This window comes from Microcaecilia unicolor, chromosome 12 (genome assembly GCF_901765095.1).
Source record: "Microcaecilia unicolor chromosome 12, aMicUni1.1, whole genome shotgun sequence".
NCBI classification, from domain to species: Eukaryota; Metazoa; Chordata; class Amphibia; order Gymnophiona; family Siphonopidae; genus Microcaecilia; species Microcaecilia unicolor.
The window spans coordinates 13,587,252-13,610,174 of record NC_044042.1 but is presented as its reverse complement, the minus strand read 5'-3'; the positions used below and the strand labels follow the sequence as shown (position 1 = coordinate 13,610,174).

The 22,923-nt window shown below is 45.9% G+C and overlaps 1 protein-coding gene across 4 annotated transcripts in view; it reads right to left on the bottom strand.

The window, feature by feature from the left end:
* MAGI3 (membrane associated guanylate kinase, WW and PDZ domain containing 3) overlaps positions 1-14,710 on the bottom strand; it is a 336,183-nt gene extending 321,473 nt beyond the window's left edge. For all 4 annotated transcript variants that reach the window (XM_030221928.1, XM_030221929.1, XM_030221930.1 and 1 more), the window contains exon 1: positions 14,278-14,710. In XM_030221928.1, coding sequence (XP_030077788.1) covers positions 14,278-14,554 — 277 coding nt within the window. In that variant the 5' untranslated portion in view covers positions 14,555-14,710. The remainder of the gene's footprint in view (positions 1-14,277) is intronic.
* Positions 14,711-22,923: the final 8,213 nt, after the last annotated feature.

Below are 22,923 nucleotides of genomic sequence, written 5' to 3'. Positions count from 1 at the left end.
TAATTACATTTACATTTATCACATAAATGTAAGGAAATACAGAAATTAATATAAAAAGGAAAATATTTTCTCTCAACAATATATATTTACATAATTGTCCACAATTGGAAGATCCAAGATCAGGAAAACAATCTTAAAGAAAATAAGAAAAACTCAAAATGGTTAATCTTACACTTCACATTTTCTGAGGGAGGAAGGTTAATCGGTTATTGCAGCCGGTACCAGTGGTAACTGAAGGACGTTGCTGCAGAGGGTTCTTCATCTGTTCCACAAACTCTTATAATTTCTTAGGTTCAAACAAATAAGTAATAGGAAATAAAACACTTACAAGGGAATCGCGCTAAGAAGGTCCCACCTGGGCAATGATTCCTGGCTTAAAAGCCAAGACCTCACACCTCCCAGTCTGCGATTCCCTTGATGTGTCAGGAAATATATGCATCTTTGAACCCAAAAAAACTATCAACCATGTATCGGAAATACAATTTCAAAAACATTGTTCCTATCTAAATCAAAGACGAAAGTCACTAATAATAACTCTATCTATAAATAAACTTCTGAATTTTCCAAAATGTCAGTTAAACTTACATCTCTTTTCTCTGATAAAGAAGATTTTAAAGGAAATATATTCAGCAGTACTTAAATCACCTCCATAGACACTGACCTGCAGGGTACCACAAGGATTGATACCAACGCCTATTCTGTTCAATATCCATATCAAGGCACTAGCCAAGCTGAATTGGTTGATAGACATTCGGTTCTACATTTACACAGATGACGTGCAGCTACTCACACCCATTTAACCAGACTTACCTAGAGCCCTGAATAAACTGACTAGCTGTTCAACTCACGAATGAGCTAAAAACAACCAACTTTGTTTTATAATCTACGAAAACTATGCTGCCTCTCCATACATTAAGAAGGCATGTCTTGTTATAGTAGCTCACAACATGACATCATCAAGATTAGATTACCGTAATGCACTTTAAATGGGTCTAACTACAAAAGGTCTGCACCATCTCCTACTGATTCAGAATACTGCAGTAAGACCGACGGATGGTTAGAATGTAAGAACATAAACGTAGCCATACTGGGTCAGACCAGTGGTCCGTCTAGCCCAGTATCCTGTTTCCAAGCCAAGTCACAAGCACCTGGCAGAAACCCAATTAGCAGCAACATTCCATGCTACCAATCCTGGGGCACACTATTTTTGTACAAATTTCACTGGCTATCGATCAATACAATCCCAAATTAAAAACTCTCACTGATCTTTTAAGGTCCTTAAAGGAAATGGGCCAGAGTACTTGAAGAACAGGACCTTCCCTCTACACACTTCCAAGGTCACTAAAGACCTCCCAAGAAGTATCCCTAACCAAACCCTCTTCTCCAGAAGGCATCACATGATGTGACACCCACCAGCGAGCCCTCTCCAGAGTAGACCCCAAATTCTGGAATGCACTCCCTGAAAGGCTCTGCTTAACCACAAGACTATCTGTACTTCTGGAAGCAGGTGAAAGCTTGGCTCTTCTCCCAAACCTTTAATGGAAGAGGCAATTAACTTGCTAGTCACACACAAAGGCTAAGATTGCAGGTACTGTATGTAGCAAGACTTGCTTATCCACTCCTGCCCTGAGATTATATTCATGCACCTTTCTTCTGACTTCACCTGCAGCCGTCTTTAAATTTAGGCCACTTATTTTCTAAGGTCGGTTACTCTAACTTGTCTGTCTGTATGTTCGACCTTTGCTTATACCCTATTCTATCTATTCAAATGCTTTGATGACACTGATGCAACATACGATGCCATAACGAATTATTATTTGAACACTTTTACTGCTGTGATTATCTGTTACCTGTAGGGAAGGGGAAAGGGAAATGGGACTTGATATACCGCTTTTCTGTGGTTTTTGCAACTACATTCAAAGCGGTTTACATATATACAGGTACTTATTTTGTATTTTGGGGCAATGGAGGGTTAAGTGACTTGCCCAGAGTCACAAGGAGCTGCAGTGGGAATCGAACTCAGTTCCCCAAGATCAAAGTCCGCTGCACTAACCACTAGGCTACTCCTCCACTCATTCCACCAATAAGAGCCAACCTCATCAGTGATGTCACAATGGCTTGATTGCCCCATACATGGCTCACTTCTGATATTGTGATGTCATAAGGGAAAGGGAAATGGGACTTGATATACCGCCTTTCTGTGGTTTTTGCAACTACATTCAAAGCGGTTTACATATATACAGGTACTCATTTTGTATTTTGGGGCAATGGAGGGTTAAGTGACTTGCCCACAGTCACAAGGAGCTGCAGTAGGGAATCGAACCCAGTTCCCCAGGATCAAAGTCCGCTGCACTAACCACTAGGCTACTCCTCCACTCCACAGAATACTTTGATTGCTGTGATTATCTATTACCTGTACACCATCTCGAATTAATTTCTTCAAAAAAGGCAGTAAATAAATCCTAATAAATAAACACACACATACACTCGCAGGGCCCACTCGAGTCTCTACCATTCTGGGTAAATATATACACAGGGCAATACTCAACTACACTCAGCTGGATGACACTGGCTGAATTACAGCCAGATTTTCAATGGTGGTCCCTATTTAGATACTGGCGCTGGTGTCTGGGTAATCGACGGCCCTGCCAGGAGTTGCTGAGGTTATTGCCAACATTTTTACTGTTTTAATATTTCTCCAGGTTTCGTTGCAGAATATCAGCAGTGCCTCGTGCCGTGACTCTGCCCTGGCAGTGCCACAGTGGTCTGCCCGACTACTTAGCAGAGTCACTTCGTCAAAGTGATATAGCCAGGCAGAAGCTTCTCCTCCCTGGTTCAATCGCTTCGAATACCGACCCCACAATAGATTTTTTTTTTTAAAGGTGTGGCAGAAAATGATTTAAGCCTGAAATTATTATATAGGATACAGCCCACTAGTTACAGCCATTCAGTCCCTGCTTACATACTGTCGAGGCTTGCGACTGGAAAACGATAAGGCGAAGAGGAAACGCTACACTGGATCAACATTACTATTATGAGTGGAGTTATGCATCTGGAGAGAGGCCCACATTTTCAGAGAATTATGGTAACTATTCCGTTTACATTGCAGAAATAGTTTTCATGTTTGTCACCCTGGAGGTTCTTTGCAGGGTCAGAATGGAAACAAGATGTTTGTCCCTGGCCTCTGCCGCTTCCTGCTGTATTTGCTTCACTTGTTTAAAAACCTATTAGGAGGTTCAATTGATTGCAGAAGAGGGGGGTGGAAATGCTAGACTAAACCTCTCCCCCCCCCCACATTTCTATTCTCCCAAGACTTTAATACATAGGGTGACTGACTATACACTCATTCTGCACCTGGACTAGCTTGCTACACACACTGTAACTTGGACCAGTTCCTTATATCTTGCTTAACTATACAAAGAACGTGCCTTGAGTTTGCCTAAACAGCTATTTATTCCAACTGACTCTTTACCACCCATCTTGTTCCCATTATATATTCATTATTATTTATTACATTTGTACCCCGCACTTTCCCACACATTGCAGGCTCAATGCGGCTAACATAGTATTTATAATTACAATTACAAATATATCTGCACTTGGCCTCTCAGCATATGGTAAGCCGTACTGTAGAAAATCTTTAGCATCATATCTATGTTAGTCGAACGTTCTAATGCTCATTAGGTGTATCATTAGAATTATGCTAACATTTATTTATTTAGATTTTTTTTCCTCACACCTTTTTCAGTAGTAGCTCAAGTTGAGAGTTACATTCAGGTACTCTGGATATTTCTCTGTCCCAGGAGGGCTCACAATCTAAGTCTGTATCTGAGGCAATGGAGGGTTAAATGACTTGCCCAAGATCACAAGGAGCAGCAGTGGGATTTGAACCGGCCACCTCTGGATTGCAAGACCAGTGCTCTAAGCACTAGGCCACTCCTCCACTAGCAACATTCCATCTAGAATCTCAAATAGTAGCAACATTCCAGAATGTCAAAAAGTGGCAACATTCCATGTAGAATCTTCAATATTAGCAACATTCCATATATTTATTTAGATTTTGCTCACACCTTTTTCAGTAGTAGCTCAAGGTGAGTTACATTCAGGTACTCTGGATATTTTTCTCTGTCCCAGGAGGGCTCACAATCTAAGTTTGTACCTGAGGCAATTGACTTGCCCAAGATCACAAGGAGCAGCGGTGGGGTTTGAACCGGCCACCTCTGGATTGCAAGACCAGTGCTCTAACCACTAGGCCACTCTTCCACTCCATTGTATTATATCCCTTGTATCTGAATTCCAGTGCTGTTAAATGTGTATATTTTTAGAGTGTTTAGGGTAAGATAAGGTTTCTCCGTACATTCTTATAGATGGGTACAGAATGGAGGTTGGGGGGGGGGGGGGGGGAAGGGGGGGGGGGGGAGCATCAATAGGGGGAGGTAGGTATGAATGGGAGGGATAACAGTGCAAGGGGGGAAGAAGGGGCGTGGAGGGATCTGTAGAGGGGTTTGGGGGGGTTAGGGGATTGTTTGGGAGAGTAGTCAGACTTTTATTCTTTATAGACAAAAATTACTTGATGTTCACAAGATTTACATAAGGATACTATTGTTGTATATCACGAGTAGATGTGTTTGAAGGTGAAGTTGTATTGGTTATCTGAACATCAATAAATTGTTGAAACTTAAATGTATGTATTTTTGATAAGGTTTTATGGTAGTTCTATTATTAGGTTTCAATTTACTGTTTTCAAGTTTACCTCATTGTATTTATGCTTAGATTGGTCATTTTTACTATTGTTATGCTGTCAACAAAATTGTAAGTTTTAGTTAAATTGTAGCTGCTGTAGACCACCCTCGGTGAATCTCTTCATAAAGGCGGTTAATAAATCAAATAAACAACGCATCTGTGGCGTAGCCTAGCCCGATATGGCCAGTTAGGGAAAGTGGGCACTAGGCAGTGCAGATGTTGAGGCAGAACCAGAGGTGGAGTCTTTTGCCTGAGCTGCTGCCGTTAGTCGGGTGGGCCTGACTCTAAAGTGGAGGGGCCTCAGCCTACCCAGGCCCACCTGTAAAGGTAACTCAATCCACGCACTACCACCCCCCGCTAAGGGTTGTGGATACTGGGACAACTTGTCATTTTATCCTGCTATGTACTTATTCACAAAGAGCTTCTTGTCATTTTGTAAATCTGAGTATTTCCTGTAGACCACACAACCTATAATTAGGGGATAACGGAGTCCACCGTTGTTGGTGGCTCTCTGTGGCCTTGCTTCAGTCCACGACATCCCCACACCAGTTGGCTGCTGCTCTCAGGACACACTTGGCAGCCTTGCCTCAAGCAGTTGGGGAAGGAGGGATATTAATTACTGTATTAGAAACTCAGGGTCAAGGCCCTAGAACACCCCTCTAACCACCTCCCTCCCATTCTGCATTTAAAAAAAAAGGGACGTATCCCAAATACTGCAAACCAAACGTGCACGGATGCATGAAAGTGGAGGAGTGGCCTAGTGGTTAGAGTGGTGGACTTTGGTCCTGGGGAACTGGGTTCGATTCCCACTGCAGGCACAGGCAGCTCCTTGTGACTCTGGGCAAGTCACTTAACCCTCCATTGCCCCATGTAAGCCGCATTGAGCCTGCCATGAGTGGGAAAGCGCAGGGTACAAATGTAACAAAAATAAAATAGATACTATTGGAGATTCTACATGGAATGTTGCTATTCCACTAGCAACATTCCATGTAGAAGCCTGCGCGGCCACATTGGTGATCTGCCAACTTCGCTAGTGGAATAGCAACATTCCATGTAGAATCTCAAATAGTAGCAACAGTGGAGGAGTGGCCTAGTGGTTAGGGTGGTGGACTTTGGTCCTGAGGAACTGAGTTGGATTCCCACTTCAGGCACAGGCAGCTCCTTGTGACTCTGGGCAAGTCACTTAACCCTCCATTGCCCCAGGTACAAATAAGTACCTGTATACAATATGTAAGCCACATTGAGCCTGCCATGAGTGGGAAAGCGTGGGGTACAAAAAAAAAAAAAAGAAGCATTGACGATACCAGAAAATTGTGAATATAGCTCGTTTCCTCAACACTGTAGCAATCTAAGGCTGAATGTAGAAGCCTCCCCAATCTCAATTAAACATGCTCAGCACAGGCCTCATCTTTTGGACAGACCCATGCTCAGAATGACCTCAGGTGTCGTCAGACCAGAAGTAGGGAGAACCACAGGTAACACTGACAGACTGATGCAGTAGGTGCTGGGGGGGGGGGGGGGGGGGGGGAGGAGTTACTGTCTGCATCAATCTATATCATACCTCACTGGGTAGTAAAGGGCAGCTCTGCAGCCTGAAGGTGGAACCTGCTTTCTTGACCCAAAGGGTAAAGGGCGCAGTGGCATGCAGCATGTATACACAGAATGAGGTGGGGAAGGGGCCCTTTTACAGAGCGGCAGTAAGCCCAATGCGGGCTTACTGACCGCTAATCTGGAGCTATCGCCGGCCCAACGCAGGCGCCGAAGATGGTTCCAGCCCCGGCAACGCGCCATTTGCCGTGCTAAGCACAATAGTTAGCTATTTTCCAGCACGCTGCTAACCCGGCGGTAATCGGGAAGTGCCGCACGCTATCCAGTTACCGCCAGGTTAGCATGGGAGTCCTTAACGCCACCTCAGTGGGTGGCATGAAGTCTGACTCCTGCATGGCCACGCCATTTGTATGGCCTTTTATACCCGCTGCGGTAAAAAGGGCCGCAGCGTGCAGCAAAAACGCCCCCACAATTAGCATAGGGCCCCCTTTTACCGCAGCTTGGTAAAAAGACCCCCCCCCCCCCAGGTTTGCATGTGCAGGGAGGGGTGCCTCTACTACTACTGTACACATTATACACATGTACTTTTCTCTGTCCCTAGAGGGCTCACAATCTTTTTACCTGAGGCAATGGAGGGTTAAGTGACTTGCCCAAGGTCACAAGGAGCTGAGGTGGGAATCGAACCCATTAGCCTACTCATCCACTGACTCTGGAGTAGCAGTACAATGTTTACATAATGCTATCCAAATGAATGGAAATCAGAGAAAACAGGAACATTTTTAACAACATTCAGATTACTCTTAACATAAAAATATGGATTTTTCTCCATTGTAAAATTAACTGAAATTGAAAAACATTAAACAGCAGGATATTGTGTGTCCACCCACAAGTACTACAAATTCCACCCAAAAACGGAAAAGGAAAGACCTAACCAGCCTTTCAGCTTTTACATAAACCGTTACACAAGCAAGACCCCCGATGAATATCTGTTTCTAGCTAGACAGAAGATTTAAAAAAAAAAAAAAAAACAGAATGCCAAGATCAAAAACTGGTGGGAAAAAAAACATATCATCTGTTACATGAGCAAGAGGATGTAGCAAACCTTACGTCAGTCCAGCCACTCAGCTCCTTCTTAGAAAGCTGCCCCAAGAGGCAGAGCTTCTGCTCGTCAGGACCTCTGGGGATACCTGTGTGTGCGTGTAGAAAAGCACAGCTGCAGAGAGAAGGGAGGAGGAATTTATGTTTACAATGGTTGGGGTGACTGGGAAAGAGGAGAAAAAAAAAAAAAAAAACACAACCTCAACTTGTCTTAAAACCACTACCAAAAATATAACCTAAAAGGCAAGAAAATGTCAGCCAAGCAGAGAGCACTTTAAATAGGGGAAAACTTGTCCTTTTAAGAAAAATCAGGGGGGGGGGGGGGGGGGGAGGGGAAGTAACCTGCACTGTGTCGCAGCTACCTTTCAGGGAAGACTTGATGGGCCATGCTGGTCTTTCTCTGCCCCCCACCCCCAGGGATCATTGCTGCTACCGCCGCCGCTCCCCCGATCGCTACTGCGTCACCGCCCCAGCACCCCCCCCCATCGCTGCCACCGCCCGCCCGCTGTAACTGTTAAGTACACAAGGCCCTGCCAGCAGAAGAATCTATCCTCCAGTGCTGCTCTTCTGCCGAGTGGCCGGCCCCTGCGGCTGCTTTTTCTTTCATGTCGCACATGCGAGGGCTGAGGGCAAAAGCAGCCGCAAGGGAAGGCAATGCGGCAGACTGTGAAGAAGACTGGCCCTGCTGCGTCTGTCCCTCTAGGTCCTCCCCAGCCTCCAGCGCCAGAGTTTTCTCCCTCCAGCTCCTGTCAGGAGACGATCACCCAGGTCCCGTCAGGAGCAGGAGAGCGAGAAGAGAGATCCCAGCGCCGGGCCCCCCCTTGGAGGCCAGGGGAATTTTGCCCCCCTCAGCTGCCCTGCCTAAGCCCATTTCTAGCACAGCCACAAATTCAGCCTATTTATTTATTTATTTAGGATTGTGCTCACACCTTTTCCAGTAGTAGCTCAAGGTCAGTTACATTCAGATACACTGGATATTTCTCTGTCCCAGGAGGGCTCACAATCTAAGTTATACCTGAGGCAATGGAGGGTTAAGTGACTTGACCAAGATCACAAGAATCAGCAGTGGGATTGAACCAGCCACCTCTGGATTGCAAGACAGGTGCTCTAACCACTAGGCCACTCCTCCACTAGCAACATTCCATCTAGAATCTCAAATAGTAGCAACATTCCAGAATCTCAAAAAGTGGCAACATTCCATGTAGAATCTTCAATAGTAGCAACATTCCATATATTTATTTAATTTAGATTTTGCTCACACCTTTTTCAGTAGTAGCTCAAGGTGAGTTACATTCAGATACACTGGATATTTCTCTGTCCCAGGAGGGCTCACAATCTAAGTTATACCTGAGGCAATGGAGGGTAAGTGACTTGACCAAGATCACAAGAATCAGCAGTGGGATTTGAACCAGCCACCTCTGGATTGCAAGACAGGTGCTCTAACCACTAGGCCACTCCTCCACTAGCAACATTCCATCTAGATCTCAAATAGTAGCAAACATTCCAGAATCTCAAAAAGTGGCAACATTCCATGTAGAATCTTCAATAGTAGCACATTCCATATAATTATTTATTTGGGTTTTGCTCACACCTTTTTTTAGTATGGCTCAAGGTGAGTTACATTCAGGTACTCTGGATATTTCTCTGTCCCAGGAGGGCTCACAATCTAAGTTTGTACCTGAGGCAATGGAGGGTTAAGTGACTTGCCCAAGATCACAAGAATCAGCAGTGGGATTTGAATCAGCCACCTCTGGATTGCAAGACAGGTGCTCTAAGCACTAGGCCACTCCTCCACTCCACTCCATATCTTTTAGTGGCCATGTGCTAATCATAGCTTTAGCATGCGGCCACTGAAAAAAAAAAACAACAACAACACAGGGGCAATACAGTGTCCTAATTAAGAGGTGCTAAGGCACTGCTTACCAAGTTGGTCCTGGAGAACCCCCCTGCCAGTCAGGTTTTCAGGGTACCCACAATATGCATGAGATTGATTTGCATACACTACCTCCATTGAATGCAAATCTCTTTCATGCATATTAATTGAGGATATCCTAAAAACCTGACTGACAAGGGGTTCTCCAGGACCGACTTGGGAAACACTGTGCTAAGGGTTTGAGCAATAAGTCAGCAACATTCAGTTAGTGTGTTACTAATGGATGAATTCTGGGCTTGATTGATTTTGTAACTGCATTTTAGGTGGGGGTTTTCCTATGCTTTGTTTTAACTTTTATGTGAGGGTACTATGTTGTACAAGGCTATCCGAGGTGATGTTTTTTTTTTATGAAGTGTGGTTTCTGGATGCCGCACTTTCCTGTTGCTGGGACTTAGGGGAGGTTGGGTTAAGGGTGGTTTGGAGGGCAGGAATGTTAAAGCAAGATGATCTTCTTAGAGATTTTTGGTGTTTAGGGGTTCTTATCTATGGTGCATCAACAATAATAAAACTCACCCTCAACGTTCTGAGGACTGTCATCACTGTCAGGTCCTCCGGGCACTTCTTTCCGGTTCGAAGCCTTCGTGGTGGTGAAGCCACCGAAAACAGTGTTGGGGCCCCGCCCTCGCGTCAAACGTGAAGATGTCGAGGGCGGAGCAATGTCAGCAGATTGAAGGTGGCGTGCCGAGGTCCGCACAATGGCGGACGAACGCCGACGGGGTGAGTAGGGAGAGGTCCGGAAGGAAACCGTGCTAGCGCCCGTTTCATTGCCGCAAGAAACGGGCATGTTTTACTAGTCAACAATAATTGTTATAACATAAAATGGATATGGGAGGTGTGTGGGGGGGGTGCTATTAAGCAAAACGGAACTCTCACCTGACTACTTCATTGAATCTACGCATTACTCACCACCACTCTACTTCTCTTGCAGGATATGAACTTTCTATATTTGATTGTCTAACTACTCTATAAGCACTCTACCATTTGTGATCTTTAATGCAAAACTACTTTGTAATTTACCTTATCATTCATGAACTCTAAAGCAATATCACTTTGCATTTCTCAACCCCCAAAACGGCGATCGCCACTCCGGCACAATGTAAGCCACATTGAACCTGCAAATAGGTGGGAAAATGTGGGATACAAATGCAACAAATAAATAAATAAAATTATAGATTTGTTCATGTTATACCTCGGGAGGGTCGCAAGAGCCAGGACCCTGCGAGGCAAGTGTGTTATTCGCTATAGAGAGGGTAGTTTAATTTGCGAAAAGGTTGTTGGTTAATTGGGGGAGGGGGGGGGAATGGGGTATGTTTCAGTACTTGGATATGAATAGTATCTTGTACGGGGGGGGGGGGGGGAAGGGGAGATGTGGAGAGGGTAGGTGGAGAAAAGGTAAACTTTGATGGTGTAAGCATTATCGTGCTCTTATTCTGTTGGTGGTGTTCCAACTTGGCTGTTTACTGAATTATCGATTATTTATTCTGTTGTACCATCAAGAAAAGTGTTAAAATGAAACCTAATTAGTGCCAATAATTGCATGTTAAAAAAGCCAATTTGCACTCATTAGCTTGTTATTCAATTAGTCACACCTTTGACAACTCATAGAATTAGAGGGAGAGTACGCTGTCTTGATGTACATCGCCTTGAGTGGAATTCCTTCAAAAAGGCAGCAAATAAATCCTGAAGAAATATATATGGAAATTAGGTGTGTACCTTAGAGATATGCCCATGATTTGCCGGCTGCTCCTGCCCGTGTGGGGACGTCCCTCAAAATTTACACACTAACCTCAGGATTCTACATATCGCGACGAGATTTCCGCACGGAAATCAAAGAGTATTCCCATAACAGTGAGCATAAGCTAATTGATTAACAAGCTAATCAGCATTGATAACGATGTATCAGGATTTACAATAAGTTTTACTTGGCATAACTACCCCTGACTAAATTTAGTCGTGCGGAGCAGCGCTCGGCATATTCTATATACCAGGCGGAAATGTAGGCTTATTCTATAAAAGTAACCTAAATTAAGGCATACTTATAGAATATGCTTAAGCGAATTTCATTTCGGCACTGATTTCTTTTAGGCATGATATAAGGGGGAATTCTATAAATGTTCTACTCAATGTGGAGACTCAAAGAGCAAACCTTTCTTCCCAGGGATATTATATATTTTGCAGCCTGCTACAATCATGGTGCGTCACCTTGACTACTGCAATGCACTCTACGCTGGTTGTAAAGCACAAATCATCAAGAAACTTCAACAGCCCAAAACACTGCAAGCCACACTCATATTAGTAACACAAATACGAACGTGCCAAACAAGAGAAAAACGACATTGGCTCCCACTTAAAAGAACGTATTACTTTCAAGGTTTGCACCCTGGTTCATAAAATCATTTACGGAGATGCCCCGGTCTACATGTCAAACCTCATAGACCTGCCACCAGCAACACTAGAATATCATCACGCACATTCCTGAATCTTCACTTCCCCAGTTGTAAAGGTCTAAAATCAAATTAACACATGCATCCAGTTTTTCCCTACATAGGCACGCAGCTTTGGAATGCATTACCACTTGATGTGAAAAAAAAAATGCGTGACCTAATCAACTTTCGGAAATCACTGAAGACCTACCTCTTCAACAGAGCATACCACAAACGATCCATCATAATGTACGTTAACGCATTATCGCTTTAATCAGCTATTCCTAATGTGTTCTCTTCATTACCTGATTGCTTATTATACCACGTCACACTTTTTTCTTTATGCAATTACAATTGTATTTTTCTACTCTGGAATGGCGATAGCCATGACAGAACAATGTAAGCCACACTGAGCCTGCAAATGGTGGGGAATGTGGAATACAAATGCTACAAATAAATAAATAAATAATAACATCGCACTGTAAAATGGGCACCAAAAAAATCCAACACTAAATGATATTCTATAGAGGGCTTGTGCCCCTGGGAAAATAGCACACAGCGCCGACTCCCACAACTAACTTGGGGGGGGGGGGGGCTCAGACTTACGCCTGTTGAAACCTGGTATAAGCACTGGTGCCCAAGCGCTTACCCAGTGTTCTGTAACTTTTTGGAACGCCCCCGCATGCCCCTCCCCCTTTTGAGATATGCAGTACTGGAGATAGGCTGCCTTACAGAAATTCATGCAGCCACAGGGACAGACTGACCATTCGGGTGGTGCCAGGGGGCCCAGAGGCTACCCCCTTCAAACTACAGCCCGATCCCACCTTCAAGGGCCCTGGTGGTCTAACAGCCTCTTCGGGGGCAGCAGGAAAGAACCCAATTCTTTCCTGTCAGCTGCCACTACTCCCCTATGCCTGATCTTCAAACTGGCTGCTGAGACTTCCCTGCGGCAGTCTCGTGACACTGCCAAAACCACTGCAGGAAGTCCCAGCAGCCTATCTCTAACTGGTCGCGCATTTGCATTTCTGGAATTGGGGTGATTTGGTGTACAATATTATACTGTTACACACATAATCACCAGTTTCTTCTTGGTTTTGCACTAAATCACAGACATAAGCACTATTAGTCTATAACTTAACACGCCACTAGACTGTACAAAATTGCCCTTAAAGTAACAATTAGGTTGGGGAGAGGGTCTGTGATGAGCTCTCTCTCCTCTTCATTACTATACACATATCACCGGCTACTGTCAGAAACCACAGCAGACATGCAAGGGCTGTCTTTTTGGAAATGCAATGCCAAATAAAATGAAGGCAGCATTATCATCATGCCGGATGGAGGTAGATGACAATTTTCCAGGCTGTCACATATCATATTTTACATTAAACGGAGCAATATGCAGGAGAACGTTGACCCAGAAATAGATGAAGCAGCCTTCCATTACCCTCTTTCCGGATATCAAAGTAACCGGGAAAGTTGGGTGTCTGACAGCAACTCCCCCCCCCCCCCCAAATACTGTCCCAGATTATTAAAAAAAAAAAAAGTCGCCCGTTTTTGCTAACTTTTGACCTTTTAAAATCACTGACCGAAACTGTGAGAGAGCAAATCCAGGCCCTGTCAGAGATAACCAGCGCTGCCGAAACATTTGGGTTTCCTCCTAACGTTCTAATTAACTACCGACAACAGGAATTATTTGGGACTTGTCTAATGTTTGCTTATAATGAACAACTTCAACAAGGAGAACGCCAAACAGCTGATGTGCTCTGCAGCAGAGGCGCTTCCAGATAACATTAAATAAGAAATAGGAAAGCCGGGGAGGAGGAGGGGGGGGGGGGAGATGAGGCAAAAAAAAAAAACCCTATTCGGAAACCGATTTTCTGCAACTTCTCAGCCCAGGTTCGTTTGGAGATCCTCCGTTCTCTAAAACCTTCTTACAACTTATTCACGATTGCAACATACACTGGTTATACGATGTTCTGCAACTTAACGCCCTTTAATGAGAGTTACTGTGTAGCAACAGAAAAATAAGCAAAAGCAAGACACATCCCCCCCCCCTCCCTCCGCGGATACAAAAATCTGCAGGCCATGGGGGGAGGGGGTAGAATACAATGCATCACCTAAAATGTAACAGACATTAATGCTATGAAAACCAGCAATCCCCCCCCCCCCCCCAAAGCAGGGCACGGGCCAGTGGAAGTAGCGATCCGGCCAAGGATCCCAACCCACTTCACTTCCAAGTCATCAACAGCCATGGCAACAATGCAGAACAATGCAAGAAAATACCCACCCCGCCCCCTCCAAGGCACAGGCAGCAGACGCCAAAGTGCAGTGCAAATAAAACAAACCCTTTAAAAAGACCAGGGCAGCCGCCGCCAGAGTGCAATGCAAATACATCATCAAATAAAATAAACGCCCAAAAGGGCCAGAATGCGCGTTCATTAAATTGTTAACATTAAAATAAACTTCAAAGAAGAAGTACAACAGGATCAATCCTCCAAGCCCAGATCGACGCGTAACGCAAAAACCGCTCACCTGGTCTGACGGTCTTCAGCCGCACGGGCTCCCGGTAGTGGCGGATGACGGCCAGCGTGTCGCGGTGGGTCAGGCCACTAACCGGGGTCCCGTTCACCTCCAGCAGCACGTCGCCCGGGGCGGGGGCTTTGCCCGACAAGCAGGAGCCGTCGCGGAGGCGGCCCAGGACGGAGAACTCTCCGCGCTCGGCCCCGCCGCGCACCTCCAGCTCCCCGGCCAGGACGCACTCCTGCACCCGGCTCTGCCAGTGCTTCTTCTTTCTCAGGGTCCGGGACATCCCCTGCCTATGGCGCCGAGGAGGCTCTTCAGGGCGGGGACCGCGGGACTTGCATCCCGCGCCTGCCAGCGGCCGTCCGTCCCCCCGAAACTTCCCGGCTCAGGGCCGCTCTCGCACCCGCACTACGGACGACGGCAGAACCCCCGCTACAGCAAGCGCGCGACGAGGAGCGACTGGAGAGGGGAGGGAAAGGGGAGGGGCAGGGGGCGGGGCAACGCACAGCGAATTAAACAAATCAAGAAAAAAAAACAAACAACAGCGCAAAACAAAACATAAACCTGCGCTGAGACTGCAATCTCCGGCCCCGCCCCTCTCAGAAGCTCCTCCTCCTCGCTGCCTACCCCCTTGGAACGTCGCGACTAGCGCCCCGCCTCTAGCCTAGCCGTCTCTGGAGATCCCGGCTCGGCCTCGCCCCTTACGGAGGTTCCTCCTCCGCCTCTCTGACCATTTCTCGGCTCCGCCCCTCTCTGAAGTTCCTCCTCCAACTCCCTGACCATCATCTCTGCATGTCAAGGTTCGGAGCCAGGTTCGCTCCTCTTAGAGGCCCCGCCTTCGCCCCGCCCAGTTCGTCATGACGTCACGGTTCGGGCACCTCGTGGAGGAGGGAAAAAGGCGGGGCGATCGCCCAGGGGACTGATGGAGTCGGCTTACTTACATTTGGGATTTTTAATTATTAACCGTCTACGTGTAACGAGGGATACAATGATTCAATCCTGAACATACATGATGGATGCAAGCAACAAGCATAATGCCACCAATCAAGACAGTACATTGTTTTTAATTAGACCATAACAAAAGTTTATTGAAGCTACCTTTCACACAGGTTACAGTGAGCGTCTTTTACTAAAAATGAGCTCAAGTGATTTGCAGCAGGGCACTTGAGCTAATCTTTTGTACATTTTTGGGATCTTTCCGGGTATCTGTGACCTGGATCGGCCACTGTTGGAAACAGGATGCTGGGCTCGATGGACCTTTGGTCTTTCCCAGTATGGCAATACTTATGTACTTATATAGTAACATAGTAGATGACGGCAGAAAAAGACTTGCACGGTCCATCCAGTCTGCACAACAAGATAACTCATATTTGCTGCTTTTTGTGTATACCCTACTTTGATTTGTACCTGTGCTCTTCAGGGCACAGACCGTATAAGTCTGCCCCGCACTATCCCTGCCTCCCAACCACCAGCCCCACCTCCCAACCACCGGCTCTGGCACAGACCGTATAAGTCTGCCCAGCACCATCCTCACCTCCCCACCACCAGCCCTGCCTCCCAACCACCGGCTCTGGCACAGACCGTACAAGTCTGTCCAGCACTATCCCCGCCTCCCAACCACCAGTCCCGCTTCCCACCACCGGCTCTGGCACAGACCGTATAAGTCTGCCCAGCCCTATCCCCGCCTCCCAACCACCAGCCCCGCCTCCCGATCTTGACTAAGCTCCTGAGGATCCATTCCTTCGGCACAGGATTCCTTTATGCTTATCCCACGCATGTTTGAATTCCGTTACCGTTTTTCATTTCCACCACCTCCCGCGGGAGGGCATTCCAAGCATCCACTACTCTCTCCGTGAAAAAAATACTTTCTGACATTTTTCTTGAGTCTGCCCCCCTTCAATCTCATTTCATGTCCTCTCGTTATGTACTATAACTTTACTGTGGCCCCTGCACCTGAGCTGAGGCCACCAATCTATTTCTCAGAGGTCATTTTTTTCACATCCCTATGGAACTGAGCCAGAGGCTCCTCTCTGCAGAATGGCAGTGGACCAAACAGAGCAGAGGACAAAACTGACTTGGACAAAGGGATGATTTCCAGCAGGTAGATATCCTTAGCTAGAACAGTGAACACAGGAGAACCATTCAGACTGATGAAGCGAATTGGTCCTTATATGCTATCATCTGCTATGTTATATGGGAAGGGGAATAAAAAGTCTGCAATAGTTTAGAAGACTCCTGTGAGAGAGAGAGTCACATGCCAAAGATAAGATTGCATTATTAAGGATGTCACCAGGTCAGTGTGCAGTAACTTCTGCTATAGGGATATGCATTTGATACTGTGCATTTGGTTCATGAATGAGCCTCCAAAAACTTAGCACATGCGAAATCAATTTAATGCAAGTTAACCTATGACTTGATGTATTTAAAGCCAATGTGCTTGTGTTATCAGTTTTTTTAACAGGAATCTGTGAATATGGAAAATACGTTGAAAATTGCAACCAAAGGCCAAAAATCCAAAAATGAAAACTTTTTTTCCCTTTTCCCTAATTTTATTATCATGAATGACATCCGTCACTGCACTCTGTAAACCAGGAGTATAATATAACCAACTCGTTTTTTTTTTTTTTTTTAATAATTTATGCTTGTTCTCTGATTTCCCTTAGCAAGGGATTTGAGGCAGCTGAGTCCATATTTTGGAGGCGGGGCTTAAGGCCCTGAGGACTTCATCTACTATCCATGTGTCTGATATGAAGTCATGGTGAGTATGGCCGAGACACAGCTACACAAATTGCCCTTTAACTCAGCAAAAAGCTTTGCTTTTTAATATATAATATGGTAATATCATTTTCCTATACACCGGTCATATCTCAGCATGCCAAAATTTCTCATCAGCTAGAGAAAAATAGCACAGCAGGTAGAAAGATCATTTTTAGCCTGCAACCCCATCCTGCGTTCCCTGGGATTCAAAGGCCAAGGTCTTACCTGCTTGTAATAGACTGAGGATCTGGCACAACTTTGAGAGGCGGACATTGCCAAAGAGGTGAGCCAAAGGGGCTTGCCCCTCTTTGAGTGAGCCCCTGCCAGGTCCCTAACATCTACTGTAATCTTCTGCTTGCATTGGCTGCTGTTATGGTTTTGGTTAATTCTGTTGGCAGATTTTTAGTTATTTGTGATTCCTCTGCTACTGTTGGCACCCTTGTACAGGAATATTAGCTTAATCAGATGTAAGAGGGATTGAGCTTGTTTTCAAGAGGTTTGGGGGTGGGTAGGGAGAGCTGTTTGGGATTTTTGTTAGTTTTGTAATTTGAGGAATGTATTGTATTATGTGTATTTATTGTTGTATAATGTATTATTGTATACTGTTATTCTCTTGTAAACTGCTTTGAATTTACTAAGAGTGAGTTATAAACTGAAATAGAAATGGGATTTTTATCCTCCTTTATCCTCTGTTTATAATTTGATTGCCAAATAGGTTTAGCATGGAATAAAAAAAACAATTTGGTGTCCTGCAGCAAAAGGTGGCCTTAGCATACCCTTACACAGGTCTTTCCCACCAGGACCGGCCCAAGGCAAGATGCTGCCTGAGGTGGAGCTAAGATGCAGCCCCCCTGGACTGAGATGTCTCCCCCTCCCAGGTCGAGATGCTGCCCCCCTTCCTACCTCCAGCCTGTTCGCGGTGTTTACCTCGTTATGTTGCAAAGTCCGGCAGAGGCAGCGATTCCCAAACGCTGCCCTGCCGCCATCACCCACCTCTTCCCTTTACTGCGGCTGCTTGAGCCTCCTACGAAACAGGAAGTTACATCAGAGAGGCGGCCGCAGTAAAGGGAAGAGGCGGGTGCCGGCGGCAGGGCAGCATATGGGAATTGCTGCTGCCTGCCACCGGGTTTGGAACGTGATGAGGTGAACACCGCAAAGGGGGAGATGTCGCTCCATGAAGACTGGAGAGGTGCCGCTCCTGAAGAGTGCTGCCCTAGGCCCCCGCCTCAGGTGTCCCTCCCTCCCTGTGTCCCACCCTCGCGAAAGTTACATCAGATAAGGGCGGGGCACAGGGAGGGAAGGAGGCTCAAAGGGAGGCGATCTGCTGCCTGCAGCGCTTTCACACGGAGGTGAGAGGCGCTATGATTTCAATGCAGGGGGCCCGGCCCGGTGGCAGACGGTCGACGACAGAGCCAAGGGCAGGCGGGTGGGACTGCAGCACCGAGCCCGGAGAAATTTTGTCCCCCATGCCCCCCCCCCCCCCCCCCCCCCCCCCCCGTCAGTGGCCCTGCCGGCCAGGAACAGCCCCTGGCTAGTTAAATGGCACTTAACCAGCTATTCGGCGATATTCAGTGGGAGATAGCCGGGCTATATCGCGTGATATAGTCGGCTATCCCCAAATACTCAGTTCATATCCAACTATTGAAATAGCTGGTTTATCTTTAGCTGATTTAAAGTTAACTGGCTATCTTCAAATACCGCCTTAGCTGGTTACCTTTAAACCGGATATTCTGTGCCAGTCACTTAAAGTGGACTGGCATCGAGGGGTCCTTTTACTAAGCTGCATAGGCGCCTACGTGTGTCTGGTGTGCGTCAATTTGGAACTACCGCCCGGCTACCGTGTGCCCCAGGCAGCAATTCCATTTTTCACATGTGTCCGCTATGCACGTTGGAAAATATTTTGTCATTTCCGACAGGTGGCACTAACCGAGTGGTAATCGTCATTGTTCACACGCTGATGATTACCGCCCGGTTAACGCATGAGACCTTACATAAGTACATAAGTACATAAGTACATAAGTAGTGCCATACTGGGAAAGACCAAAGGTCCATCTAGCCCAGCATCCTGTCACCGACAGTGGCCAATCCAGGTCAAGGGCACCTGGCACGCTCCCCAAACGTAAAAACATTCCAGACAAGTTATACCTAAAAATGCGGAATTTTTCCAAGTCCATTTAATAGCGGTCTATGGACTTGTCCTTTAGGAATCTATCTAACCCCTTTTTAAACTCCGTCAAGCTAACCGCCCGTACCATGTTCTCCGGCAACGAATTCCAGAGTCTAATTACACGTTGGGTGAAGAAAAATTTTCTCCGATTCGTTTTAAATTTACCACACTGTAGCTTCAACTCATGCCCTCTAGTCCTAGTATTTTTGGATAGCGTGAACAGTCGCTTCACATCCACCCGATCCATTCCACTCATTATTTTATACACTTCTATCATATCTCCCCTCAGCCGTCTCTTCTCCAAACTGAAAAGCCCTAGCCTTCTCAGCCTCTCTTCATAGGAAAGTCGTCCCATCCCCACTATCATTTTCGTCGCCCTTCGCTGTACCTTTTCCAATTCTACTATATCTTTTTTGAGATACGGAGACCAGTACTGAACACAATACTCCAGGTGCGGTCGCACCATGGAGCGATACAACGGCATTATAACATCCGCACACCTGGACTCCATACCCTTCCTAATAACACCCAACATTCTATTCGCTTTCCTAGCCGCAGCAGCACACTGAGCAGAAGGTTTCAGCGTATCATCGACGACGACACCCAGATCCCTTTCTTGATCCGTAACTCCTAACGTGGAACCTTGCAAGACGTAGCTATAATTCGGGTTCCTCTTACCCACATGCATCACTTTGCACTTGTCAACATTGAACTTCATCTGCCACTTGCACGCCCATTCTCCCAGTCTCGCAAGGTCCTCCTGTAATCGTTCACATTCCTCCTGCGACTTGACAACCCTGAATAATTTTGTGTCATCGGCGAATTTAATTACCTCACTAGTTATTCCCATCTCTAGGTCATTTATAAATACATTAAAAAGCAACGGACCCAGCACAGACCCCTGCGGGACCCCACTAACTACCCTCCTCCACTGAGAATACTGGCCACGCAATCCTACTCTCTGCTTCCTATCTTTCAACCAGTTCTTAATCCATAATAATACCCTACCTCCGATTCCATGACTCTGCAATTTCTTCAGGAGTCTTTCGTGCGGCACTTTGTCAAACGCCTTCTGAAAATCCAGATATACAATATCAACCGGCTCCCCATTGTCCACATGTTTGCTTACCCCCTCAAAAGCAAACATGTGGACAATGGGGAGCCGGTTGATATTGTATATCTGGATTTTCAGAAGGCGTTTGACAAAGTGCCGCACGAAAGACTCCTGAAGAAATTGCAGAGTCATGGAATCGGAGGTAGGGTATTATTACCGCTAAGTGAATGGGTGGCGGGAAGGTCTCAGGCCCAAAATAGACATGCACCAATTTTTTTTTTTTGCCACATGTCCATTTTCGTTCCCCCCCCCCCCCCCCCAAAAAAAAGGTCTTTTTACAGGCGCGCTGAAAAATGGACCTGTTCGCATCCAAAACACGCGCCTACACCAGCATGGGCCATTTTTCAGTGCGCCTTAGTAAAAGGACAACCTGAATATCCAGGCCGACCGCAGGAGATAGCTGGGCTCCCTCCTGTGTTTTAAATATCAGCCCAAACTTACTAGTTGGTGCAGGAACATAGATTCTTTGCCCCTGACACATCCCCTTCTAAAAAAAGAAAGAAAAAAACCCCCATTTTTGGCGTGCAGTTAGCACATTCACATTACCACAGGATGCCTGAGCATGTCCAACAGTACTCCATTTTTAACTGTAAATCAATGCTCAAACGCAGAGCCAGGGGCTTCATTCCAAATGATCATTGCCATAGATGGGCTTGGTTGATGGCCACATCTGAAACATGTGTGCTTATCAAGCATTTATTTTCCTGGAGCTTCATTTGCATGTCTTCTGCTTTTAGCTGGTGATTTTCTTTTATCGACACTGGCATTTTGGGAGATACAGTGTATAAATCTTGATGCATACACATTAGGGAAATCTGAGCTGGCAAATGCACCCCCCCCCCCCCCTTCACCTCTGTAAGGCCTGGGAAGGACAGGAACTTGCCATACGTGCTGGCAATTGAAAACGCCATGCAGAAGATTTATCTTAGCATGACTAGAAATTTTAAAGTTCGAGTTTTCTGTACGAACCATCGCAGTGGGCTTTAAAGTGGATTCGGTCAAGGCTTGCAAAATGAAAGCGTGAGGGCCCTCTGACACTTGCTCAAGTTCAGTAGCCAATTATGTCCATTGCTTTTTGCCTATATCTTGGCTGCTGCACCAAGGTCAGTTAACCCTTAGCGTTCCACAACGTGCAGCTTGACATGACTCCAGAACGTTCAGTTTATAATGAAAAGGGTTAGTATGAACCAAAAGGCTAAAAGCAATGCAATGTTTAGCCCAAAAGTGTCCAAAATATGCTAACACACGCTCCTTCCCACTTTAGCAACCTGGACAGTGCTCCTTTGATTGAGTTACAGGAAAATGAGGAAGGTGGACCTGCAAAGCTCAGCCTTTCAAATCCAGCTCCATTGCTTTTTTCATTTGCTAGTAGTAATACATCCAGCTGATTCAACAAAGAAAAACAATATGCATCAATTTTCAAAAGAATAATGGAATTAATTTTCTTCTGATGCTGCCTATACTGTAGTATTAGGTTACCTCCGGCAGTATCCGGATAGTGATAAATAACATTCTTACAGACTGACCCTGGCACTATCCGGATAGTGATGAGGAAATTCTTACAGACTGTCCCTGGCACTATCCGGATAGTGATGCTGAAATTCTTACAGACTGACCCTGGCAGCATCCGGATAGTGATGCTGAAATTCTTATGGACTGCCCCTAGCAGCATCCGGATAGTGATGCTGAAATTCTTACAGACTGTCCCTGGCAGTATCCGGATGGTGATGAGGAAATTCTTACAGACTGTCCCTGGCACTATCCGGATAGTGATAAATAACATTCTTACGGACTGTCCCTAGCAGCATCCGGATAGTGATGAGGAAATCTTTACAGACTGTCCCTGGCACTATCCGGATAGTGATGCTGAAATTCTTACAGACTGTCCCTGGCAGCATCCGGATAGTGATGCTGAAATTCTTACGGACTGTCCCTGGCAGCATCCGGATAGTGATACTGAAACTCTTACAGACAGTCCCTGGCAGCATCCGGATAGTGATGCTGAAATTCTTACAGACTGTCCCTGGCAGCATCCGGATAGTGATACTGAAACTCTTACAGACAGTCCCTGGCAGCATCCGGATAGTGATGAGGAAATTCTTACAGACTGTCCCTGGCAGCATCCGGATAGTGATGCTGAAATTCTTACAGACTGTCTCTGGCAGTATCCGGATAGTAATCCTGAAATTCTTAGACTAGTCTGGCAGTATCTGCATACCAGAGTGAAGTCAGAGCATAGGCGTTCTGCATAAGTTTACAAATAGCTGGGGATATTCAGCCTCTATTTATATAGATATGGATAGAGGCTGCCCTAACTTAGACCACTGCAGCTGAACAGCAGTGATATTTGTAGAGCCAGCAGTGGTCGAGTTGATAGCTATCTGCAGTGAGGTGCTGAAGATGCAGAATATATTTACATACTATGGCTGGCATTTAAAGAAAGCTTGAATGTTGAACTGCTAGAGTTTCTATAGTGTTGGGGGAATTCTATAGGTGCCAAAAATCTGTGTTACCTGTGCTCTTCTGCTGCTTGTCTATGTTTTTTTTTTCTCAAGGTGTCTGGGAAATGTCCTTTATTTTCAGGGTCAGTATTATAGGACCATACAGGTCTTTATCT